Consider the following 27,026-nt stretch of genomic DNA (forward strand, 5'->3'; position numbering starts at 1 on the left):
TGTTTAGACGACCATATTTCAATTTCAAACATTTTTCGATGATTCCTAAAAAGACGAATACACATTTTGACAAATGCAAGGGAAAATGAAACCCTGAAACGTCACAATGTTATGTGCCTGTGGTAAGAAGGGACAAATGGCTATGACTTTCGATGACTTTTTTCACTATTTTTGAATGTCAACTACAGTTCGTTTTTTTATTCTACTATCCGAAGCATGATGAGTTACACAGTGTTCGGCTTATCAACTAAGTCTGTAGAAGGGTAGGCTGCAGTGTTATTGCTGACAAGTGAATTCCGATCCGGACTAGAATTAAAATGTGAATAGTTACAGTGCATTTTACACGTATTTTTACGAGCATTGACAAGCTAGAAATACTTGGTATTTTAACATGCTTCGGGGAGTAGATTAAGAACTTGCAACAGAGATACAAAAAACAATACTGGACAAATCTTTGAAAGTCACATTATTGCCACCGGCTCTTCGACTCCACCGGGGAGAAAGCGATTGGAACATCTTCCAATCATAAACATATTTCATCCCATCGCCCCACCTGTATCATAATGTCAAACTTCACATCGTTCGCTCGATTTGAACAGCAGCGTCGACATCGAAAACCTAAGAAGAAGAAGCAGAAATACGCCACTTTTGTTCGTCCTAGGTCCTTCACCACTAGATTTTAAACTCCAGCAAGTGAACAATTTGCAATTCTCCTTGCCCGCTTAAACCAATGCACCTGTTATGATGAACACTAGTGACAGTTCTAGAAAACACAGTGCAAATCCCCTCGGTAATGAAAATTACAATGATTCGAATATATGGCCTCAGCTCAGCCAACTAATTGTCCTACGTCGAGAATAAGTTATTTGTATCGGTGATGCGTCTGCGTCGATGAATCAGTGCCATACTTTCTACAATTTCACATATTATCATGAACAGAGAAAATACATTGAATGTTTATTAACCGTGTTTATCGCTTAAGAATAAATTTTACAGTCCAAAATTATAGCCAAACTTCGTTCCGTTAAAAAAAAAATTCTCTGACAACTACTGAATTAGAACGACTACACACAAAAATGCCAATGTTTTGAACCAAGTGGGAAGGCATAGCTAAAATCCACGGGAATCGAGGTTTTCATATTTAAGGCTAATAAGCCTGGGTGGAAAATTAATACCAATCACATTCCATGTAAAAATAATTCCTTTTACAACACTATTAAGAATACGAATACGAAAGAAACAAGAGAAGGATGCATACTCAGAATGCATTACACGCCGAGCATACGTCATTTAATACGGCTGTAATTGTCACGGTAACACAATTTGATTGCAGTCTCATGATAATGAATATGAATAAAGGTCTTATACTTTGATGACACACTGACAAATCGCCCTGGTAATCTTTCACAGAGACGAAAACTTCTGGGCTTTGAAAAAATACATATTAGAGGCCACATTACCTAAAAATTCCTTCAACGGGTATTTGAAATTCTACTTGACCAAAGGCTCTCACTTATCCAGGACTAAAACATCCAGAGAGAAAAATGTATTGCATCCTTGTTGTAAGTTTTAATTGAGTTGAAAACAAGTAGAGTAATATCTGTGAGAGTTAGAAAAATCGGCCCACACGGTGTGAGGTTATCCTTATATCATTGTCTGTTACATGATCTGTGAACGCTTTGGCGGAACGACAATGGAGTATACGACACCATATGAGTATTGTTGTTTCCACTTGATACGGGCCAGCTCGTCTTGTTTGCGAAACAGTTTAGATGAAACTGAAAACAAGTAACTTCGATTAAGAATTAAAGATTTCAATAATTGAAATTACTAACACAAGTCAAAATAATTGTTACAAACAGTTCAAATATTGCACTGCTGTAAAACGGCTAATTTTTCAAAATCAACACTTTATATCAGCATATAACATTTACAGATGAGAATATTCAAGAGTTGCTCTCTGGTGATGCATACCATTGATCGAAGGGACTAATGGCTTATCAGAGCGAAAATTTACTTCTTGCGTAATCGACGAACTTCTCTCGCGCCTCTTTCCCAGCTTCGTAAGATTCTCCAAGACTGAAAATACCATGGAAACCAGATTCTATGTGATCCCATGTGACCTCTACACCCGATTGCTGCAGGCGGTCGGCATAGAGTATACCTTCGTCCCGTAAAATGTCAAATTCCACCGTTAAGATGTAAGTATCGGCCAGTCCGCGCAGATCTTTCTTCATCAGTGGCATAAATGAGGGATTTGTGAAGGTTTTCACCAATTTCTGTGGCACTGGATGACCTTCGCTGTATGAAGCGTTCTTCGCGTTTTCCCGCTGTTTAAATTTTGCTGGAACGTTGGCGGCGTCGACATAGGAAGCCAGGTGCGCCTTGTCCGATTCGGCGACTTTTCTCAAAAGCTCGCCACCGAGAATAAGTTCTACCAGCTCCGGGTCAGCTTCAAAGCCTCCAAAGGCATATTGCAAACGACCTGATAACGATTGCTCGCGGTCGAGGACGCCTGACAGTACCCGGGCGTTCTGAAGGTGGGAAGGCAGGTTGAAATTCAAGGCCTGCAGAGCAGGGTAAATCAAACCTTGAAACTTAAGACCGGGCAACTTTTCTTTTCCTGAAAGTGCGTATACCTTCTGCGCTACAGCCGCGGCTAGATTTCCACCGGCGCTGTCCCCAGCAATGGCAACGTTGTTCACGTCGATTTCGTAGTCTTCGGCATGCAGTAAAACGTCCTTGGTAACCGCCAAACAGTCCTGGAGCGGGATTGGGAACGGGTGCTCTGGGGCTAAGCGGTATCTGGAGTTAAAATTAAGGTATACAATATTATTGGTATGCTTAACTGAACTGTTTCGTTCCCTACACAAGCAGGCGTATAACACTTTTATACAGCTCAATGACATGAAGAATACATATTCCTAATCTCCCTAGCTTTGTGATGTTAATCATTTAACGCTCATTGTTTGTTGTATCATTTTTAAGAATAAAAATCTTAACACACTCTGCACATACAATTACAACGCAGCGCTGTACATGAAACATAAAGCAAGAAAATTTACAACAGCGGTCGGTGGGGAGGGGGAATAAACAACGAGTGCAGTCTGGGAGAAACAAGTCATAAAAATTTGATAGAAACCAGTGCTTGTTAAAAAAGGTGGGTTTTAAAACGGTTCTTAAATGACTCAACATTTATTGTGATACAGATCTCAGGTGGCAACAACTTAACGTCCACGAAGATGACGCGCACACAGAAAATGCTCCCTGACCATAGACCGTAGTGGAGTTACCGCGATAGATTCCGACATATCTAACTTCACGACGGAACGGAGCTCTCTAGCTGGAACATACAGATTCGATGTATTTACATATCAATATTTTTTGTCTGCTCGCACAATGAACGTTCTTGTTCTGCTCCAAAAAAACTAGACTTTTCAAAATCTCCCTTGGTAACGCCAGTGAAACCTTTTCAGGCCACACTTTGGTGCATCAGTCAGATACACATACTTACCCGACAGAGATCACTTTTATATCCAGTGCTGTTGCTATACTTCGTGTTGTTTCATCATATGAGTCTGTCGTTAAAAAGACAAGCACCGTTTTATGATTTTAAACTGATAAATGTGCACTTCAGTTTAGAGTAGGCGGAAAATGTGTGAAAAGTAAAACATGGCATGTCGCCACAAATTTTTAAACACACTGTGCAAGTCTGCCTTCCAAACCCAAACATCTCACCTGCACTGCCAAACATCATTGCGCCGCCATGGAAGTATACAATGGCTGGGAGGAGGTGCTGCGTCTTTTCTACTGGTTCATACACACGCACAGGTACATCGGCGATTTCCGTGTCATACGATCGGATATTGCCGGAATCTTGCTTCCTACGATGCGCCAGTTCGAACAGGTATCTTCGCACATGAACTTTTGTTCCCCATCCCAAATACTGGACAAGGCTTCCCTGCAACACAATCAACATCTATAAGAAACACTTAAAAATAAATGTCATTTGTTTAACTGAGATTCACGACGGCAGAAAGAAGTCACATGAGTTGTGTATCACCGAAAGCAACGGAGGGGTCTTCCGTGTCTTCGGCGTATGTTGTCACAGTGGGACGCCACCACAGGCGGAGAGGATGAGTAGGGTAGAAGGTCGCTGAGATAATATCAGCTGTGCACTTATCTAATAATATCCTCAGACCAAGGTCAAACGTTCTGCTGAATGAAACGTCAAGATTTAATGGCCGGACAGTTCAAAAGGTCATCAGATATCCTTCATTTGTCGGAGCCATACAAGAAGACACTTACGCTTCGGGCAAATGAAAATAAAGCTAACGAGAAGATATGTTTTTGAATCCAGTGTTTGAGTGTTTGGGATATGTGTAATTTGAAGTCATCAGACAGTTCATTGCACAGTGCGTTTTATGGGCTTCTCATGAGAATCGCGACCTTAGTTAAAGATTGACGGGTATTCAAGAAGTTAGGGTTCTGTGCACAGACACTGTACATTATTTCCTTCAGGTAGACGATTACAATATGGTGCGCCATGCCTTAAATATTCCGATTCAGTCGGTCGCTAGTCTCTTGCGTTCTATGAAAAATTAACCAAGCTGCATGTTTACCGCTTCCCATTGTTCTGTAGTCCCTAGGGGGACGCGTAAATCAGACGCTATCGAAAATACCACATAATATTGCCAAGGCACTAGAAAACCGCAGACTTTACGCAACGTGTGCCACAATAAATGTTGTAAACAATGACAGAGCTATTCATGCCTTCATGGGTGGCACAATGCATGTACGTATACACACTTACCACATGGTTGCTGGCTCGTGCAGTCGCACTGAGCAAGGTCACCCTCATGGGATTCGATATTCCTGACGGCATTGGAGTATAGAAGAAGTACACTGTCAGTACCAACAACGATTTCCACGTCACATTCCAGAAGAACCCCATATTGCCGAACACCCCACTGGAAATATTCTTGACGATGCTATACGGGAGGTCGATCAGACCAGTTATCGCCTGAGATCTCGTCAAGATCTTTGAACTTTGAACTTTGCATTTTAGTCGTTTTGCAGAGATAATGATTAGGAAAGTAGCATAACTTTATTGAGACCTAAATAACTCCGTGATCTACTTTCATATCCCGGTGGGGGCGATTCGATTGCGATTCCAAACTTTCACGCGCTCCTGTACGAAGTATTCTGGACTCCTTTAAGGTAGAATGAGCCCCGGGGACAGATATTCAGACTCTCAGACTTTTACAATTCTTTTCTGATCTACTACTGTGGGGGTTCATTTTAAAGTTCTCGGAGAGAGCAAATTTTTACCGTCTTAGTTATACTTTTTTTCGCAAATCGAAAATTTTAATTTTTCTCCATAGAGTTAACACAGGGATGGCAGCCATTTTGAATTTTCAATATTGGTAAATTTTAGGTTATTTGTTCCTCTAGTAAAGAAATTTGCACCGTGACCCCCTGATTTTTGTTCTTGATTTGGGATGAGAAAAGGGTTGAAAGAGTCATTGAGGAAAGTTGGAGCAAAGGCTTTCACTTTCGAGGCGCATACTACCTTAATATTATCGGAATGTGTGTAGCATGTTTCTATGTGGCTAGGGGAATATAGTTTAGTGATTCTATGTTTGTCTGACGAATTTTTTTCAAAATAATTGTTGGCACACACATCTTTTTGGGCAAGATACGTCAAAAAGTGATTATTTCACAATTTTTGTCCAGAGTTTACGGGAGGACGTGTAATGATCAATCATAAATGCTCGGAAAAGCAGACCTACACATACTGTTCCAGTTTGAACATTGAGCTTCTTGGTCGCCCTCATCGGCGGTTCATTGAACCTGGTCCTCCCCGCTCCACCGCAGCACTTCATCAGAACGTCGACATCAATATTATATAAATATTGGTATATTTATTTAAAGTGAACATGACACGTATTTGATTAGGAGTCACAAATGGGTGACATTTATTTCGTTTTCGATATTTGTAAATGTGACATTTGTAAATTAAATAATCTTAAGGAATAACTGTTTTCTACAAAAGAAATCATTGAAAGAGATCTGAGAAAAAGCTACACACATCAGGTATAACATTTGCAAGACAAAGTACTGTAAGTTGGCGAATCATGAAATATAAAAACTTTGATACATTGGACGAAGTGGCATTAAGAACTGAATTTCACCACAATTTTTACGAAAATGTAAATCGTATGGATTTTACCATAAACTATATATCGATTCATCAAGATATTCACTGTCACTATTTATTCTGTTAAGGGACTGGTCAGTTTCTTCGGCCTGGGGGGGCGGTGGATTCATGGGGGGGGGGGGTCACCCTGTTTTTGACTTTGGTGATAGGGGGGGGGGGGTCACCATGTTTTTGAAATGCCCAATAGGGGGGGTCAGTGTGTTTTTGAATTTCGACACAGGCTCATCATTGCCTTAAATACATCGTGTCAGCCAAAAATTTCATCCAGTTGCATTTTTCGGCGCGCCCTTCGGGCGCGTAACTTTAATAATCAGACATATTTTTCAGCACGCCAACTTTAAATATCAGGCATACATATATCAGAGATGTATGTATGTTCAATATTTTTCAGCGTGCTCTTCGAGTGCATTACTTTAATATATCAGACATTTTTCAGCACACCCTTCCTGTGCATTACTTTAATATACAAGACATATATATCAGAGATATCAGGATGTTTCATATTTTTCTCCGCGCCCTTCGGGCGCTATACTTTAATAAATCAGAGATATATGCCAGAGATATCTTGATGTTTGCTAAGTGAAAGTGTACTATTATGAAATCTGCATTTCATATGAAAAGCATGACAAATTCCTGATACTTTTCTGTTCTCTCTATGAGAATTCAGTATGAGAAAGCAACATGCACAAATATCAATGTTACAAGAAAAGGTCATCTCAGACTCTGCACACATCAGATTTGGCTAAAATGCCTCTCTATGGTTCCTCAGGAGATTTAATTGGATGGCTGGCAAGTCTTAACATCCATCAAAGTTTTTGATTTACTGCTTTTTCCTCTTTGATATTAATGATTGACATCTATTTCTGTACAATAGTTCAGGTTAAGCATAGAAAGTGTGAAATACATTCACAGCTCATTCAAAATGTACTGTATTCAAACTTTAAGATTGACACTTTGAAATTCCTATCTTACAACTGACATGCCAACAAAATATAAATGTATGTAAAATATAATATATATATATATATATATATATATATATATATATATAAATATATATATATATATTTACACACACATATATATATATATATATATATATATATATTATTATACAGTATTATATTATTACATATTACAGTTGTCGCGTGCGGGGGGGGGTCACCCTGTTTTCAAAATTTGGAATGGAGGGGTCACCCTGCTTTCAAAATTTGGAATAGGGGGTCAGCCACTTTTGACATCGGCAAAAAATAATCCACCGCCCCCCCCCCCCAGGCCGAAGAAACTGACCAGTCCCTAACTGTCCATATTAAAATAGATTGCGCCTCCTTGACGGATGTTTGGACTCTCAAACTTTAACGACATTCTTTTGGCCCACCACTTGCAGGGACTCATTTATTCACTTTAAATTTCAAATTTACGGTCATTTTTTCCGTAATACCGAATTTTGCATTTACGATGACCCCGATTTTTATTCTTAATTTGGATCGTTAATGGTTTCGTTTAGGAAAGTTTGAGCAAATGAAGTCTTTCGATATCGATGCGAATACTACCTGAAGAACATGCAAACCTGTGCACTTATCTGTGCTATAGATGAAGTCTTATTTCCAATAATGTACATGTACTTTATATGATCTGTATAATTTGACCCCGGTAAATTTGTCTTCGAAGGTGATCATACAGGATTATAGCTCAGAAAGCACGGGACTGGAGGCTTCGAGTGCAGCTGTCAAAATTCATCTTCAGGGATTCGTAATCTATGACAAAGCCCGAGTTAAAAAGCCCGCGTGGCCTCTTTCATCGCCTTGGTATAGGCTAAATCTCTTCAATATTGGCAATGGCGACAATCAAGACTGCAATTTCTTTCTTGCGTAGTCGACAAATTTTTTTCTCGACTCGAACGCAACTTCGAAGGTTAATATGCCTTCGCACAAATTGAGAATACCGTGGAAACAATTGTGTATGTTCAAATGTTCAACGTTGACGCCTGCCGATCGAAGTCTCGCTGCATATAGTACCGATTCATCCGTGATCATGTCGTAGTCACACGTCAGAATGAACGTGTCAGGGAGGCCCCGTAAATTTGGCGCCATCAGCGGCGCAAAGTGAGGATGGAGAGCTACCTGTAGCAGTTCATCTGGAACGTTTTGAACACGTTTCCCTTCTCCTGTAAAGGTTGGCTGGAAATCATTTTTGCTGAGTCGGTCTGGAGTGACTGAATAATTGACATAATTCAGTACATATGCGTTGTTTGTGTTGACCAGGTCGCTGATCAAGTCTCCTTTTAAAATAGCGTCAGTTACACCCGGGGGTGCTTCTCCCAAACCGTAAAGCAGCCAGTAGCGTGTTAGCGACCTTCTGGTATACAGCCCGATGTAAAATTTTTCATTCTGTTTGTAGGAGGGTAAGTTCATATCCAAGACCTGCAAAGGCGGGTACGCAAGCGCCTGAAATTTCAGTTTTGGGCTGAAATTCTCCTCTGTCAGTTTCAGAGCCACTGCTGCTGCGAGGTTTCCACCGGCACTGTCACCAAAGATACCTATTCTGTCAGCATCTACTCCGAGCTTGCCGGCATTCACCATGAGGTACTTGGTCGCTCTGTAACAGTCTTCGAGCGGAAGTGGAAACGGGTATTCTGGTGCAAGCCTGTAACTACAGAATAGACAGAGCGAACAGTTATGATGTAGGGAGAGACAGGATCAGCCAGTATGAAGTTAAACTTCATACTGGCTGATCCTGTCTCTCCCAAGTATGCGCCTCGAAAGTGAAAGATTTAAACTTTTGCTCAAACTTTCCTGAATGAAACTTTCACCCATTCTCTTACCAGATCATCAATGAAAATCGGGGATCACCGTGCAAAGTTTGAAACTAGCGAAACAAATTACCCAACATTTTGAGGTGATCAACATTTGTAGCAAATCTCATTCAATTCTGTCCAACCGTTCTCAATTTATGACTGTTTTTTGAAATAATTAATTATGCAAATTACCATAAAATATGCAAGCCATACCCACCAAAAACTAATCAGTTCTTGCTATACTCAAACATAATCTATGAACCAGATTTGATTCTGATGCTATAAGCTGTTCTTGAGATATCGCGCCAACAGACAGACAGAAAGACAGACAGAAGACAGACAGACAGACAGAAAGACAGACACAGACAGACACACAGACATCGCTGCGACATTAGCTCACGTGCGTGAACACGTGAGCTAAAAATTGGAAAGTCTTTACTTTGCATTAGGGAAACAATCACACATTGGAAAGAAAATCTTGCCTTGAGGGGCGAAATACCTTGTTCGCACCATATTTCCTTACACATCTTCAACAAATCACTTGGTTTTCCCTCTGGAAAAGTTTTCTGCAGGTTGCATCTTTGTAATGACTATTTAACTCTTGAAATAATTTCCTGTGATCGATAATTCTCAAAAAGTAACTGACACAAATCTTTAGTACAAACTTTGTGTTTATTATGAAATCAGAGTTTTTCCACCTGTGTAAATCTGATAAAATGCATTGTTATATCATGAAATAATCAAATTATAGCATTTTTAACCATTATCTCAATCGACTATTAACGTTACAAATTTCGAGTTTAGAAAATGTATATTACGAAGATAACTAGCCTTAATGCGTCTTTTTGTCCGCTTAACATGCGGTGAGAAAGAAAAAACATAGAGACTATATTGTGAGCGGAAATGAAAATATTCATGTCACTTCCTGCAGAATGTGTATTATTACCCGTTGCAGTGCTATTTTGATCTAATTCAGATTAATATGAATGATACCAGTTTGTACGGTACATATTAAAATCTTCATGCTGTCTCGCTCACTCATTTAATTAGCATAATTTTGAGACAATTTATTCAGAAGTGGTGTTTACATGACATTATGATCTCCAGTGAACGACTTCTCCTTTCACAATCTTGAGTCGTTTAATTAATTTTCAGACATGGTGTTGATAAGATTGCCATATGATAAGTGTGCAGGTGTCCAGGATAGTTGATAGCAAAGATTGCAGAAAGTTCAATTGAATGCTTCCTGAATGTAACATAACCGTCAATGGGCATCTAAGAAAATATCTCACAACCCAAACATCACTCATTGAGTAGTTGCCAGTCAATCTACTTAGTGTTAAATCATGATTTTTATGATCACCCTACATGTACAGGGTGATCCTACCAAGAACCACTATTGCTACATCTTTCAAATTAAGATTTAGGTCTAGGCTTAATACATATGTGTTATTTATCTAAATCCCAGTATAATGATTACAGGGTTCAGGGTTCACGCTTCTGTGTTGGAGGTTAGAGAATTAGAAATCAGCGCGCTGTTTCCATGACAACCTAACCTACACCCTGCTTGCAACTTATGTAACTCTGTCAACTTGTTACTTGTATAGATCAATTTGTCCCCATTACAGTATCCTTGCTCTCCAAGGTCCTGATGCTTTCCTGTACTGTATATAAATGGACATATTAAAACATGGTTGGTTGCATAGACTAGAAATGCAGGTGAAAGGAAAACATATCAAAGTGGAGTGTTGTGGTGATAGTGTAGTTATCGTACATCATTGATGAGGGACTGTTCGGCACACTTGTTTCACACAAAATAAATCTTTTTCCACGTGATGGATGTTTCATTAACTCGAAATATTTATTGTTTCCACATCAACCTTCCTCTCTACAACATATCACAATTGCTAGTAAATGAAAGGAAATAGAAAGTTACACTATGGTACAATATCAGAGTTACAATGTTTACTTGCCTATAAGCACTTCAATATGAACTAACTGCAACTTTTGGTGTATTTCATTGGGAACTGTCACCAATGACCAGGGATGGTGAGAAGACAATGTGAAAATAAGACATTGCTTTAAGGCATGATGTTGGTCTTGGCCATGTTTTAAATACTACTCATTTTAGTCCGTCCAACAATGATTTAATTTCTAAGAGTTGATCGCATTTCTCCATCCCCTCTTTTAAGTTTTCCAATAGAGACATAGTATGGTTTGAATCTTTTGTCTTTGAGTAAATGCGCTACAGAATAGGCATGGATCTGGTAAACATAACCTCTTGCTAGTCTGTTATGTGTCAGATGTAGCGGTATAGTGACACAATCTAAGACTGCAGGTGACGCCCCTTTTCTGACTTCAGCACTTTTGTAGGGCTGTTTGTCTCTACCTTATGGTAAATCGACGATTGCCAGTTCAGAGTAACAGAGTTGGCTGGTGTTCTTGCTACATCAGTCAAGAAACTTCTGTAACTGCCCCAAATGTTCTGCTACTGCTAGCGTGTGTAAACATATTTTATTAGTCACCCATCTGACAAAGCTGTGTCGCAACAAACTTGACCTGACATGCTCTATTGGACAAGATGTGTACTATGGGATTTGATATATTGCTTACAAACCACCTTGACTGTCATGAATATGAACTGCTACCCCTGTGCCTGAACGATATCTTCCTCACTTAGAGCTTTGATCCTTTTTAAACATTTCTTGAAGGATTGGAGACATTATATTAATAATATGACTTTGATCACGATTTACCGAAAGCGGACTTCTGTCGGTATCCCAAGAGTTCCCCTCTCTGTCATTTCCCTCTATTTTTTCAAGTGCTCTAACTTTTAGATCTGCTAGCAAACATTTCCTGTAGACCATTGCTTTCTCTTCGGCACTTAACGTGTAATATTTGTTTTCATCAACAGCTAGATGTGAGTATTCTTTCTTTAATCGAAATTCTCCTCGACCAATGATTGCTAATTTGGTTTCTTCCTGTTGACGATCAACTATTTTTTTGAACTGCCTCACGAACAGTGGTAAGCTTACCGTTTTGTGGCCTAAGCCAATATTATGACTGGACAATTTTCGGGAGATGCTATCTTTCATGTGTCTGTCACATTGAAGATGGTGGGCATATGGCATGCAGATCTTGAATGCATTAGACAAGTTTACATCACCATCTGTAGCATAACATAGCACATCAGACAATGACGGCTTGTGTTTGATCATAAATGAAGGTAAAATATAGTAAGAATCAAATACCCTTGTTTGATGGATGATAGTAGGGCCAATCATCACTGGTTCATACCCTTTTGTCTTATGCTCAAGCAGCAAATGCTTATATGTCGTAAGAGTGACATAAAAGTTCCCAATGTTGAACGTTGAGTCAACACCTAGAATTCCAAAATTTGCACTATTTGTACAAAATTTTTCAACCTCTTCAAGCTGTATATCAGTTGTCAAAAAGACTATTAGCTCAGGAGCTGCCAGTATATCTCGAATGAATGGGACACTTTCATTTTTACTCATGTCCATTACCTCCAATGTAAGGGAGTAAGAAGAAGAGTCATGTGTTTTGTTTGCTCGTTGTTTGACTTGTATGGGATGTGGTTTCTCATCAAAATAATACTGAACATACACTTTATCCCTTACAGAGCAATCTCGTGGGTTTTCCACTCTGATAACAATTCTATGCAAGTCGGGTGATGACGTGTTGATGTATGTGTATCGATACACAAACAAATCTGTGCTATAGCTAACCTCTTTCGAATACTTAGGATACCCATTTACCCATTGAACAATTTTCTTCATAGTGCCATTCTGTGTCCACGCCCCCATGTTATCAGAAAGAATGTTCTTCCAATGATCAATATATTTCAGACTAACTATAAATGAAACATTGTCGGAGATATCTGTTGGTACAGCACAAGCTACACGCCTTTCTTGTAAGTTATCATTACACAGGTATGTCACAGCTTTAAGGGTTTTCACTCCCATATTACTTTCAGAAAATATTGGTAGATTTGGATCATTGTTATAATATTTTATTTCTTTCCAATTATTATTCCCTGAAGTCCACATGTTTTCGTCTTTTCCTTTTCTCTTAATACCCGTAGCAGCATCGTGTCTGCAGTAGTGCATCTTTTCTGAAGAACAGCCTGGATCACTTGAGATATGAATCATAGAATCTTCAGTTGTTTTCATTTTCTTTCTAGGTGATGTGCTGCAATCATCGTCGCTTGATTGATTTCGATTGATTCTTGGGAATGACTGAAGATGGGAGACCTTTCTTGGCGGTTCATTGCCAGTCTTTTTGGCAAATGTACTTTCATGCAGCAGATTTGATGTTTTGGATTTTACTTTACCGGGTTTGCTGATTATTTCAGAACTTTGATCACAAAAAGCAGCTCCAGTAATAGCAAGATCTTGTGTATCTTGTGATGCAGATGTACTTGTCCTCACAGATTTAGCACTCTTGCTTGGAGAACGCCGAATAGGCGTAATTGGTTTGTCCTCTTTAGACCTAAGTGACAAATGAAGAAAAACATTCACATGTTTGGTTACTGGTCTATTGGTCTTTTTCCCATTCCGATAAATCCGATTTGCTATGATGTTTACATTTCTTATGTTAATTTGGCGAAATATGTCATATTTGCAATAACATTAACATTTTAAGTGTCCACGTACCTATTTGTCTGGCCAAAATCAGTATAAGCGAATCCAGTCCGCCAATGTGGGTAAATGAGCGATACTCCAGAATCACTAGCTTCACTTTGAATGTCCGCTTTATCATGCGTCTTCTCTACATCCTCTGCTGACTGTAGACTTGCATCTCCTTTGTCTGCTATCTCCTGTGCTTTATAAGTGTCAGGCACACAGCCTTTAAGTGCTTCGGCATATGTTTTCACCATTTTTTTCTTATACATGCTGTAAAGTTCATGCAAGATCTACCGAATCTGCATGCAGTGTGGATTACCTCCAGAATGATGTAGATTTTTCAAATCTCACAATCAACTACTCTTGACCCCCTGAACATTTATCACGTGACACTTTGTCATCGTATTGGACAATGGATGAATTCGATAATGCATCTTTTGGCAATGGCAATTCCTTTAAAGGAGATCTGAATATAATATGCTAAAATTTACGATTGCTGTTTTTAAGTGACTGTCACAAGTTGATCTCAATAAGTATAATTAGCAAGCTGAAATGTCTTTTAAAGGCACCAAATTCAGGATCCAATGCCTAATGAAACAGATAAAAGAAGTAATGCACCTGGCGATAACAAGCATTATCAGATAATGAAATGGGGAATTCCATATACTTGTTTGAAGAAGAGCTTTTAGAGTTCAAATGAAAATAACAGTTACTATCCATTTCTCCTTTTTTATGTGCAATGTCATATACATTTATGCTGTAATTTTACTTTTTCATTTAGAAATATATCTTTCCTAAAAGTTTCTGGAACAGATTTACATTACTAGCTTCTATCGTTTCTTACTATGTAGAACGGTGGAAGAACACTGATTTTAAGATTGATACAATGTTTATACAAGAGATTTGTATGTGACACCTGTCGAATATCTTCGGTCACATGACCATGTCAAGACTAATCGTACGATAATTTACAAATAAACCGCACACGGAGTGCCATAGTAGATAATTTCTCAGAGGAGAGAACGATGTGGTGTGTGAATGGGGTGGGAGGAAATAATTTGTCAACAAATTGTGTACATCTACACAATTACCAGTAGGTAAGAGATACGTAAGTTGCAATTAGGGTGTAGGTCAGCTGTTTTCCAATTCTATAGCCTCTAACATACGACTTTCAACTCATGACCCTGTAATCATTACATTGGGACTTTGATGACTACAACTAGTATACTAAGTCGAAATGTTAACTTGAAAAAAGTAGCAATAGTACTTCTTGATAGTATCACCGTATACATGTATGTTGGACATATCATCATAATTTCACACCATGTGAATTGACTGGCAATTACTCTGTGAGTGATGTTTGGTAGCGAGATATTTTCTTGGCTATCTATTGACAGTTGTGCGACATGCAGGAAGTATTTAATATATTGAACTTTCTACGACCATGGCTAACAACAATCTTTCACCTGCGCATTTATCAGATGGTAGTCTTACCACCACCTGCCGTATTACACAACAGATAATAATGACTCAAACGATTTAAGATTGTGAACGGAGAGAAGACTTCACTGAAGATCAAAATTATCTCAATGAAAATAAATGAGCGGGTCTGCATGAATATTGAAAGGTACCGTGCAAAATGTCATAAATCAGACGTTACGCTGGCAACTGGTAATAACACACGTTCCACGGGGAAACCGCACGAATATTTCCTCTTAGAAAGAACCAATGGCTGCTATTTTTCTCTTTTTGAACTACATACTAAACAGACAAGGCTAGTTTTCCTTTGTAATGTATGTATATTCTTAACTTTGTAAGGTTTAGAACCGATTAAGATAAGAGATGATATCGGTTATTCAGTACATACAGGTGCATGTAAACAGATTTAGACAGGTGCAATACACTGATTTCATGATTAACACAAAGTTTGTACTAAAGCTTTGTATTAGATATTTTTTTAGAATTTTCGGTCTCTGGATTTCAAAAGTTAAGATTTAATAGTCATAAAATAATTTACTAACAAAGATGCCACATGCAGAAAACGTTTCTTAGGGAACACCATGCGTTTTAATGAAGAGATGGGGAAATATGATGTCAACAAGTTCTTTCACCTATCATGGCGGAATTTTGTTTCCAAAGGGCAATTCAGCTTGTTTTAATGCAAAAGCAAAGGCAGTCCATTTTTATATGATTTAAAGATTAACAGTTGTTAGTGTTTAAATTCGTGCAACCTTTGTAAATGTTTTCAATTCGTCTAATGGAATTTTCGGTTTTAGGGCAAAATTGATAATTTTTTACTCCTTGGGTGGTTGGTTGTCGAATGTACATTCCCTAGATCTTTCTGCCCCCCACCCCGGAAAAAAAACAACATTTCGAATGAACCCTCTCCACTATAAGGCAAATGATAGAACAGGGAATGGAATCATTCCATTCCTTTTTAGAATGGTTCCAAATTGGAACGGAAAGGTTTCAAAGTGGAATGGAATGGTTCCAAATTGGAATTTACAAATTGCAAACATCAAATTGGAATTTCCAGTACACGTCACATTTGAACTAGGGAGCTTCTCCAAAATTTGCAGGACTTTGAAAAGTATATGTTGTTGTTGTTGTTGTTGTTGTTGTTGTTGTTGCAGAGTTATTGCTTGTTTGGCGTATAGGTTTTATAAGGGGCAGATGTTTAATTCGATTTTGGTGGGCTGGAGGATTTAAGGAATAACAATTTGTAAACCACCCAAGGAAAACATTTAATTTTACTCTAAAACCGAAAGTTTCAGCAGATTAATTTTACGCTAGGAAGCTGAATTAGACCCTGGAAACAAAATCCTGCCATGATGGGCAAAAAAATTGTTGACACCATAGTTTCTCCAACGCCTCCAACAAAATACACAGTTCTCCCCTTGGTAACGTTTGTGCGTGTTAGTAAATTATCTTATGACTATCAACTCTTGAAATAGTTTCATGTGAGATATTTATCAAAAAGTAAGTGATACAAATCTTCAGTACAAACATTGTGTTAATCATGAAATTAGTGTTTTTCCACCTGTCTAATCTGGTAACATACAACCGTTACGGCATATACTAAAATAATTAACTGAGAGCATCTCTCCAATCTTCAATCAGTTCTTAACTTTAACAAGTCATCGTTGATGACACAGTCCCCGCTTGTCTGCTTGGTTATAATCTTTGGTGTCTTGGTTGCTGTGGAATGACCTTGATGCTAATTGTATGAGGCCTATGATTTGCAAACTAATGTTATTTGTGGAATGTTCAATGAATGACCCATTTCTGTGGGTATTGACTGCTGATGTCAGTTTTTTAATAAGTTGATTATTTTTACACTGCCTTGAAATCACACAAACATGCAGTTTTAATGATTTAAACAAATGTTTCCAGAGTGAACTTTAAAAACATACATAGCAAAAGTCAGTGGAATTGCACAGGCAATTTTGGGCGAAATACGGTAACAGTGTAATGTCATTAGGAATAAACTGCCCCAAAATAGAACGACAATGTCCACTGACATTAAAAACTCGCGACAGAAAATCTGTGTGAGCACGAACTGAATTCATTATTATTCTGTTTTGCTCTCTATGTATATAAAATGTTATTTTCTGTTCTGGTCTGTCTCTGAGACAAGTTTTTTTTTCCAAATTTGAACAAAAGCAGTTCACAGATGTTTGATTTATGGTTCAAAGACATAAAAAAATTGCAAAAAAATGACCGCCTTGCGGCCATATTCAAACTTTTCGCAAAATAACTTTACATGCATATGTAGGTCATAGTGCTTTGCCTTTGTGCCAAGTTTGAACATAATCAGTTCATGGATGTTTGAGTTATGGTTCAATGATATGAAAAAATCGCAAAAAAAATGTGACTGCCTAGCGGCAATATTCGATCGTTTCGTGAAATAACTTGACTTGCATATCAAGGTCATAGTGCTTTGCCTTTGTGCCAAGTTTGAACAAAATCAGTACATGGATGTTTGAGTTATGGTTCAAAGACATGAAAAATCGCAAAAAAATGGCCGCCTATATAGCGGCCATATTCGATCGTATCACTAAATAAATAAATTGACATGCACATGTAGATCATAGTGCTTTCCTTTTACCTCAACAAAATAAATTCACAGATGTTTGAGTTAATATTCAAAGACATGAAAAATCGCAAAAATATGGCCACCTTGCGGCCATATTGAATCGTATCGCAAAATAAATCGATGTGCATCTGTAGGTCATAGTGCTATGCCTTTGTGCCAAGTTTGAACAAAATTGGTTCAGCAGTGTCTGAGAAACTGTTGATGACGGACGGACGGACGGACGGATGGGACCCAATCTATAAGTCCCCGCCGGACTTCGTCCGCGGGGACTAAAAAGTTAAGAAAATACATATGACAAAGTAGTACTACTCTTTATGCGTCTTATTGTCTATACAGTGGCAAAAAGGACTTAAATTGCCGACGATTGCTCTATTCTAACCGAATGTGTGTTATCACCAATTGCAGCATAACATCTGAATGATAAAAGTTTGCTCGGCACATTTTTAATACTCATGCAGGCTCACTTATTCATTTCATTGGGGTAAACTGGAGTCCAACTCTTCAAAACGCCATTTTGCATGATGTCCCGAGCTTCAGTGAAGGGCTTTTCATTTTAAAATCTTTAGTCATTTCAGTCATATTATCTATTGTGTAATATGATATTGTGGTAAGAAGGGTACCGTTCTTTTAATTGGATTGCAACAGTTTTTAAGTTAAGATTAAGACTTAGTATATAGTATCGTCATTTATCGAAGTTCCAGTATAATGATTGTAGAGGGCAGGGTTCACTGTTCTGCGTAAGAGGCCAGAGAAATAGAATACAGCTAGCAAGTGACACCCTGATTGCAACTTATGTAACTTGCCTATTAGTGATTGTGTAGATTTACAAATTTTGTTAACATGTTATTTCCTCCCACGCCACCAACAAACCACATGGTGCTCCTGATTCTCCTAGCTTCTCCACTTTTGGCCCACCCTCCGTGAGCGGTGTCTTTGTCAGTAGATTATGTTACGACACGGTCATGTGACTGAAGATTCTCGACACAAGAGATTTTTATGGATTACCTGTCGACAAGTAATCCATAAAAATCTCTAGTGTAAGCATTCTATTAATTGTGAAATCAGTGTTTTCCCACCGTTCTACATATGTTGATCTATGTATAAAGGGCAAGAATGAGAATGATTGCTACATTTTTGTCTACTGTTCGATATAGTCTACCACGGGCAATGAATAGTAATATTCTTTAGAATTGAACTTCAAAAGCTCTGCTACAAACAAGTGTGTGGAAATCTCCATTTCATTATCTGTACGATGAGTGCTACCATCAAGTGCATTGCAACATTCATATGTCTAATGGGCATCAACTTTTAAATTAGGTGTCTTTCAAAGACATTATTGCTGGCTCATGATGTTTATTTAGATCAACCTGTCTCTTTTCAACTCTATGAACTGTGATGTCTTAAATCACGTGACATTGTCTTCTCACAATCACTGATCACAGTTCCCGATAAATACACAAAAAATTGCAGTTAGTTCAATAACATTTTGTAACGCCGATATTGTACAATCCTTTAACTTTCCATTTACTTATATTAACCCAGTATTGTGATATGTTCTAAAGAGGAAGGGTGACATGGAAACAATAAACACTAGAAATTAATGACTCATCCAAAAAGCGAGTGGATTTTTATTTATTCCATGCCAAATAATTGTGTTGAAAAGTACCTCGTAAGTGTAGAATAACTACACTCTCCAGTTTGCCATCATGATTTCATTGCACACTAAATTTCTAATTGATGCGACAAAACATGTCTTATTGTATTGATTCATATACACAACATCAGGTTGGATCTACAAACTTTACCAACTTGCAGTTCAACATTGTAGTACAATGTTGAACTGCAAGTTGGTAAAGTTACATAAGTTAAATCAGGGTGTCAATTGGCTATTGAAGCAGCTGTTTTCTAATTCTCTAATCTCCAACACAGAACAGTGAACCCTGGACCCTGTAATCATATCCTGGTACTTAGATAAATAACGCAAATGTACTAAAGTCTTAAATCTTGACTTAAAAATTGTAGCAATAGTGGTTCATGATAGTGGTTCACCCTCCTCGTGTACGATGAACATGTAATTGTGACATCACACTATGTAGCTTGACTTGCAACTACTCATGATCAGTGAGTGATTTTTGCAGCAAGATTTTCTTGATTATATATTGACAGATATGTTACATACAGGAAATATTCAATATATTGAACTCTCTGGTATCCTGGCTATCAAGAATCCACGACGCCTGCTTATTTGTCACATGACAGTCTCATCATCACCATGTCGTATTACACAAAAGATGAAAATGACTTACACGACTCAAGATTGTGAAACGAGAAATCCTTCACTGGAGATCAGAATATCACGTAAAAATCACTTTTTAAAGAAATGGTCTTAAGTTTGTCTCAATGAAATAAAGGAGTGAGTCTGCATGAATATTGAAAAAGTGCCGAACAAAATTTTATCATTCAGACTTTAATCTGTTTTAGATAAAAAAGCACTGCAACTGGTGATAACACACGTTCGGCAGGAAATGACATGAATATTTCCGCCAAGAATTGAGCTATGTGGTCGCCATGTTTCTCTTTTTGCCACAATATTAAACAGGCAAGACGATGCATAAAGGGCAGTTTTACTTCGTTATATATATTTCCAAACTTTGTAAAGTTTTGAACCGATTAAGATTAAAATACTATCTGTTAATTATTTCAGTACATGCCATTGCCTATTGACAGATTTAGACAGGAGGAAAACACTGATTTCATGATTAACACGATGTTTGTACTGAAGATTTGTATCACTGACTTTTTGAGAATTATCAATAACACGAAACCATTTCAAGAGTTGATAGTCATAAGATAATTTACAGACAAAGCCACCACACTCACGGAACTTTACCAATACTAGGGGAGAAACATGTCATTAGTAGAAGAGGTAGAAAGAAATATGGTGTCAACAAGTTTTTATTCCCATCATGGTAGGACTTTGTTTCCAAAGTATAATTCGGCTTCCTACTGTAACATTCATCTGCTGAAACTTTCGGTTTTAGAGTAAAATCAATTTTTTTTGTTCCTTGAGTATAAAGCGTTGATACTTACTCGATGGAAACTATCACAACTTGTTCGAGCAAATCTGCTAAACGTCGAGTAGTTGCGTCGGATTGATCTGGGCAGGGTAAGAATTCAAAATCAAGCAAAAGCATTATAGCATCAGTTCCATGTAATGATATTTGAAAGTTATTTTATAAACATTGAAAAGATTCATTTATCTTATGCAACAAAACAGAATCAACATACAATTTGTCTGTAAAAGGACGATGACTTCGAAAAAGAGAGCCAATACACACTTGCGCTCTCTTACTGTGAGTAAATGGACGATTTGTTCGATCTCGGGCTTACGTCAGCACATCTTGGACCCTGTCTCTTTGTATTTATATTAAGATTTTTTTTCATTTTAATATCTTCCAATAATGTCCTACTTTAAATATCTGTAAGTGGTCATTGTTATCATCATCATTATTATTTTTACACAGTAACGACATTTTAAATTTATTCTATGAACACGGAATAGATTTACTCATCCTATTTGGCCAAAGTTTTTCATTCTCTCATTCTATTCGTACGGGTCCCAGGCTTGTCAGCAAGCCTTCAAAAGATGTTCGGCTACAGAGGTTCCTCCGAACTTACCAACATTTGTTACAACCCAACCGCCGCCATGGATAAATATGAGTGCTGGAATATTTGCGTCGTCCCGTCTGATCGGCTGGTAAAACCGAACTTTCACCCCATCGAAAATCATATCGGAGGAGACTGTATTTGACCCAGGCGTGCTGTAGGTTCCGTTTAAACCCTTCGCGAGCAGAACTTCGCTAGAGAATCGGAGTATATCGAAAGAATTTGCTGCACCAGTCATTTCTGCGAAATCAGACTTAAAAGAAAAAATAAATCGCATCATTAAATTATTCAGGTAGTTCTCCGAGGAGAAAATGAATCTCTTTAGAGTTCGGTATGAAAAAACCTCTCAAAATTTGTCAGTAACAGGGGGTAATGACAAGATCGAAACCAAAGGCTATAAGAGAGACTCAGGCTCACATTCAAACTCAGTTATCATAAATACTTAAGTTTTGATTCGATAGATTCCCTTCAACTCCACCGTCCTAAGTACTTTACATCCACCAATACGAGCCTTCAATCGAGTTTAGTCAGTCGACATTGCACCATTTTGTAAGCCAAAGTTGGTAGGCTGAAAGACTCTCAGCATAGTTTTTTTAAACCCTTTTCTGTACCTTTTCGATGATTTTCCATCCGTATTAAAGGTCCTGTGTAGCGCACTATGTACTACTGTAGGAAAACATCTTAATATCAGACTTTCCCCTTTGAAAGCTAAATTGCTCCCCTTTGTAGTCAAAATTATTGGGTATTTTAAGCATATGTTGGCGACAAAACGGCAAGTCAAAAACACCTGCCAGAAAAATGACATGCGCTTGCCACGGGGACTCGATGCGATGATCACTTATTACGGCAAATAAATACTGCCAGAAGCTGTAACGTTTGATGATTTTTTTCACCATACTTGTTTTGTATGTGACTTGTACGTTCTTTTTCTATTCCCAAAAGAACGTTAAAACACGTTACATCGATTAGTTAGCTTGCCAACATAGCGTGTGTAAGCACAGTCCCTCTATATATAGAGGGACTGTGGTGTACGTGTTGATAAAAGTCGGTGTTATTGTTTACATTTGAATTCTAGTCCGGGCGAGAATTCGGCATGTCAACAAAATGCGTTTTTCACATTTACAGGCAGAGTTGAGGGCTCTGAGTGGCCCTTTCAATGATGATGATTAAATAAAGACGACATAGACTCTCCATAATTGCATGATGTCAACCAACTTCTAAGAATACCTAGAATTTGTAAGCGTTACCGCTCTTTGACATCCTGAACAGTAATTCACTCCCAAAGTAGACACGTCGCCATCGGAGAATGATAAAGATTTCTGGAGGAACAGCTTATGTTAAGGTAGATCGCGACTCGGGGACAGATATCCGAACTCTCAAACTTTTACAATTTTTTTCCTGATATACCACTTGTGGGGGTTCATTTTAAAACCCTCGGTGAAAAAACTTTTCAACGGCTTAGTTTTTCGAAATTCAAAAATTTTATTTTTCTCCGTAGAGTTAACACAGGGATGGCGGGCATTTTGAATATAGGGTTATTTGTTTCTCTAGTAACAAAATTTGCATGGTGACCTCCGATTTTTATTCCTGATTTAGTTGGCTGAAAGTTTCATTAGGGAAAGTTTGAACAAAAGTTTAAATCTTTCACTTTACTTGGTGTCTCTCTACAATATTTGCAATACACAATATTCAGTTTGTCGACAAAGCCTGTATATATACATATGTATTGGGTGATAATTGAATTAGAGTCCAGACCGAAAGTCATTTGTCAATTATACAAATGCACAGTACACATACACAGGCTGTGTTGGCAAGTTGAATTGTGGACAGTTCAACATGCTGTAGGGAGTAGAACAAGAACATTGTTGTATAAACTGAACAAAAATATTGTCAAAATAATCAAAGTTAATACAGCTTCTGGCCTTCCTACAGTGTCAGGCTGTCACTGCATACCGGCAGTGACAGAGATAGCTCTGACTCTGATGTAGAGGTTGGGTAAAATGACTCACAGTGAAATATGCTTGTACATTTTATGATCACACCAGAGAGCAACACGTGATAAGGAAGACCAGGAAATTTTAAAGTTAGCAGGGATTTTTGAATTCTGGCATATGAGAAAAAAAGGATGGGTCATCATGATTGATTTTCTAAATTTTCACATTGTCATCGTAAAATAACACAAAAGGAAAACTTTGAATAATAAAGTTTACTTCTAATTCAAACACAAAATGTGTGTCATGGATGGAATGATTTATTTTCTACCAAATTTGCCATTATTACACCCAAAATTTTAGAGATTAAAACGTTTATTTTATGAAATATTTTAACCTTCCAGTATTGTCAATTTTGAGCACCACTAAGTCATATATGTCTCGTACTTGTGAAAAAAATATTTTTGGCAGGTCAATGTGCTCAGTTTTTCACAATTTGGCAAAATTCAAGGATTCACAATATGCATACTCAGTCATGATTGTCATTTTGAGTGCTCTTCAGTAGGTGCCAATGTGACTGACCTGGCCAGAGTTGGATTAACTCAAATCGGCTTAGACTGATAAATCCAAAAAGTCTACTGATGGGTTTAAAAATGAATTAATTTGAACGAGAACTTGCCTTATAGGAATATGGCTGTACAAACGGCTAATAATAGGCAGTGTTGAACTACGTAATACATTTTTATTTTTTCTCTGCTTGCATCCCTAATAAGTATGCGACTATATGATAATTGGGGGGGGGATTGAGAAATTTTGAGGGTACGAGGGGGGATCAGAAAAAAAAATTAATTAGTCCTAAGTTAGTGCCGCTTGTTAATTTCTAGGGAACTTTAAGTTTACTTCTAGCTGTAGTTTCTGTAGGTGACTGGTGTTTTCCCCCATAAGCTAGCACTCTTCATTTACATAACAATAGCCACAAATTGCATTTCAATTGGGGAAGCACTGGACTTAAGTTTTCAGTAACTTTGTGATTAGTAATAAACTACATCCTATAAATCCAAGGCACCTGTGAGTGAATGTGCTTCGTTCTTGTCTGTGATCCTTCTTCTGTCTGCCGCCCTCTATATACGTACCCGTGATTTGAGGGACATCGACATATCCCACATGCACAGTCCAAAAATACACGTGGAGCTGCAGCAATCGGAGATGAGTAATCGCCTATCGACTTATCACTTCGCTGTTCAAACACTTCATCACAAACAACACAAACAAAGCAAGAACACCATTTCCAGGTGACTCTAAAGTTTTCAGTCTGTGCGTAAACGCCAAACTTTCGCATGTTAAATCGCACAAAGCAGGAATTGTCCCGACGGCGACATATATACATGTATGTATGTAGTCACTGCACCGTATTAACGTGAGCAGAAACCCTAGGTTCGTCAAGGCCACCATAGCATAACTCTGTGGGACCGGTCAGTTTCTTCGGCCTGGGGGTGGGTGGGTGGGGTGGGGGGTGGTTGTATTTTTCCGGGCATATATATATATATATATATATATATATATATATATATATATATATATATATATATATATATATATATATATATATATATATATATGTGTTTAAAATTTTCGGCGCGTCCTTCGGGTGCGTTACTTTAAAATATCAAACATATTTTTCATCGTGCCCTTCAGCTGCACGACTTTCATATATCAGCCATATATATCAGAGTTATCTGGATGTTTTAATTTTTCGGCACGGAACTTCAAATCAGAGACATATGTCAAAAATATCTTGATGTCTGGAAATTGAAATTCTGTTTTTCAAAGTGTACTAATCATTATGAAATCTGCAGTTCACATGAAAAGGATGACAAGTTCCTGATACTTTTCTGTTTTCTCTATGAGAATTCAGTATAAAAAAGCAACATGCACTAATATTTCACAATCACATTTTCATTAAAACAGTTCTGGACATCTTGTGCATAACAAGTGTGGAATACATTCACAGCTCATTCACTTTTACTTTTGTGGCACGCAGGGGGTCGCCTTGTTTTTGAAAGTTTGACTGGGGGGTCAGCCACTTTTTGACGTACGCGTCGGCAAAAATATTCCACCCCCAGGTCGAAGAAACTGACCAGTCCCTAAACTTAGCTTTCTGCCTCCACCACAGGCCGACAGCGAAGCTTTAGTCTGAGCCGGAGTCTGGGCTATTAACGCCACTAATACTCCCGGGCTAATACTATGCGTGGTGGCTCCCGTTGAAGCACGGTCCCTCCACAAGCCAACACTTACCAACCATCTTACAACTCGAAAGGTCGACATCAAAATTGTAAACTTCAATGGCTCCTCCAGGAGAGGGGGTACCGGTACATATACACAGGCGCCAATCAAGGCTACCAATACAAGCGCCGTCAACTGTCTTGTCAGCGAGACCATGTTTTATACTGTAATGTCCTAAATATATCCACACTCGAAACGCAAACTCGACCTTTGCATCTATGCGTTACACATCAACACATGGTGATACAAAAAAATCACGTGATTTGTTTGTCTGCGTCTCAATGCCATTCGATTAGAATTCTACCAATTCAATTCAATTCAGTTGGATGTATTGTATAACACCACTGCTAGCTGAGGCAGCGCAGTGAAGCATTGACAAATAACCATCGCCGAAAAATAACAAAAATTGCCTTAAAAATACAAATTTGCATATTTCATGACAATTAGAATAAATCTGATATAGGTCAACCCAAGGGACCTATAGTCCCTTAGAGTCTAGGCTATAGTGGCCTTGACGAACGCTACGGTAGCTTTGATATTAATGCATACGCGTTCATAGGGATGATTAAAATATAAGGTATTCAAATTATGATGAAATCTACAATTTTGTATTTTGGGGGCAATTTTTGCCATTTTTGGTCAAAAAATTTTTCTCAAGTCTCATCTGACAACTTTGATATTTTGTATGCAGGTTCGTATGGTTTCATTAATGTGATATATTGAAACTATGAAGAAATCTGCAAATTTATATTTTCGGGGCATTTTTTGCCATTTTTGGTCAAAAAAATTTTCTCAAAACTTCTCATCTGACAACTTTGATATTTTGTATGCAGGTTCCTAGGGATTATCTTAATGTGACATGTTCAAATTATGATGACATCAATTAAAATCTTCAATAATCTTCAGTATTTTTGCAGCTATTTTGCCATAATTTTGGGTAAGACCATCCTGCGATGAGCTATCAAAGATTTCCACCTTCTTCATCAACACATGTGTCACAAATAGTTATTCTCTACATAATGGAGCTCTGTGAGCTGTTAGGTCGCTTGTTTTGCTTTCGAAATGACCAAACACAATCTTTACAATGTAAAAGGTTGGAAGATTACTGTCCCGCAGCATATTTCACTGAAAGTATGTGCAAAGCAGACACCATTGGAAGTTAGCATAAGGCCAGAGGAAAAAAAAATCTTGTTAATCGGATTTTTTCGGACCAAGGTTCAGGAGCGGCGAGCGAAATTTTTTTTAGATGTTTTAGGCCAAAGGTAACCGCGGTCCCTCGGACTTTTTTGCCGGGATGCAGACAAAGCAAAATAATCTTTTCCCCTTTTAGGCTATTAGCTATTAGTAACTTTGACAAAACGCAGAAATTTCAGCCAAAAACTGACCC

General features: G+C 38.0%; 3 protein-coding genes across 4 annotated transcripts; all 3 read right to left on the minus strand.

Annotated features, from left to right (window-relative positions):
- Nucleotides 1-934: 934 nt before the first annotated feature.
- LOC139139187 (arylacetamide deacetylase-like) lies at nucleotides 935-5,035 on the minus strand. The gene is made up of 4 exons (XM_070707995.1): nucleotides 4,814-5,035; nucleotides 3,739-3,961; nucleotides 3,515-3,578; nucleotides 935-2,805 (listed from the first exon to the last, which is right to left on the minus strand). Exons 1-4 carry the CDS (start codon nucleotides 4,952-4,954, stop codon nucleotides 2,001-2,003), a joined length of 1,233 nt encoding a protein of 410 aa, XP_070564096.1. The 5' UTR covers nucleotides 4,955-5,035; the 3' UTR covers nucleotides 935-2,000.
- Nucleotides 5,036-5,777: 742 nt separating this feature from the next.
- LOC139139190 (arylacetamide deacetylase-like) lies at nucleotides 5,778-25,803 on the minus strand. 2 transcript variants are annotated; one of them, XR_011553746.1, is made up of 5 exons: nucleotides 25,652-25,803; nucleotides 21,438-21,678; nucleotides 20,850-20,916; nucleotides 7,511-8,872; nucleotides 5,778-6,280 (listed from the first exon to the last, which is right to left on the minus strand). XR_011553746.1 is itself a non-coding variant. In XM_070707998.1 (4 exons), the coding sequence occupies exons 1-4, from the start codon at nucleotides 25,793-25,795 to the stop codon at nucleotides 8,068-8,070; spliced, it is 1,257 nt and encodes a 418-aa protein (XP_070564099.1). In that variant the 5' UTR covers nucleotides 25,796-25,803; the 3' UTR covers nucleotides 7,497-8,067. The 2 variants fall into 2 exon arrangements, 1 of the variants encoding a protein (XP_070564099.1); XM_070707998.1 differs by lacking the exon at nucleotides 5,778-6,280 and having other exon boundaries at nucleotides 7,497-8,872.
- LOC139139189 (uncharacterized) lies at nucleotides 10,828-15,428 on the minus strand. The gene is made up of 2 exons (XM_070707997.1): nucleotides 13,694-15,428; nucleotides 10,828-13,529 (listed from the first exon to the last, which is right to left on the minus strand). The coding sequence occupies exons 1-2, from the start codon at nucleotides 13,930-13,932 to the stop codon at nucleotides 11,690-11,692; spliced, it is 2,079 nt and encodes a 692-aa protein (XP_070564098.1). The 5' UTR covers nucleotides 13,933-15,428; the 3' UTR covers nucleotides 10,828-11,689.
- Nucleotides 25,804-27,026: the final 1,223 nt, after the last annotated feature.

The sequence above is a fragment of the Ptychodera flava genome, chromosome 8, assembly GCF_041260155.1.
Source record: "Ptychodera flava strain L36383 chromosome 8, AS_Pfla_20210202, whole genome shotgun sequence".
In the NCBI taxonomy this organism is placed as follows: domain Eukaryota; kingdom Metazoa; phylum Hemichordata; class Enteropneusta; family Ptychoderidae; genus Ptychodera; species Ptychodera flava.

What these genes read in the sequence shown, in the direction of transcription:
- LOC139139187 (XM_070707995.1), bottom strand. Translation starts at nt 4,954, where the DNA reads ATGGGGTTCTTCTGGAATGTGACGTGGAAATCGTTGTTGGTACTGACA. An exon ending in CACGAGCCAGCAACCATGTG is followed by an intron (nt 3,962 to 4,813) that starts GTAAGTGTGTAT and finishes ATTGTGTTGCAG; the next exon opens with GGAAGCCTTGTCCAGTATTT. An exon ending in AATGATGTTTGGCAGTGCAG is followed by an intron (nt 3,579 to 3,738) that starts GTGAGATGTTTG and finishes TTTTAACGACAG; the next exon opens with ACTCATATGATGAAACAACA.
- LOC139139189 (XM_070707997.1), bottom strand. Translation starts at nt 13,932, where the DNA reads ATGTATAAGAAAAAAATGGTGAAAACATATGCCGAAGCACTTAAAGGC. An exon ending in GATTTTGGCCAGACAAATAG is followed by an intron (nt 13,530 to 13,693) that starts GTACGTGGACAC and finishes TTTGTCACTTAG; the next exon opens with GTCTAAAGAGGACAAACCAA.
- LOC139139190 (XM_070707998.1), bottom strand. Translation starts at nt 25,795, where the DNA reads ATGGTCTCGCTGACAAGACAGTTGACGGCGCTTGTATTGGTAGCCTTG. An exon ending in TTCGAGTTGTAAGATGGTTG is followed by an intron (nt 21,679 to 25,651) that starts GTAAGTGTTGGC and finishes TTTTCTTTTAAG; the next exon opens with TCTGATTTCGCAGAAATGAC. An exon ending in TTGGGTTGTAACAAATGTTG is followed by an intron (nt 20,917 to 21,437) that starts GTAAGTTCGGAG and finishes TACCCTGCCCAG; the next exon opens with ATCAATCCGACGCAACTACT.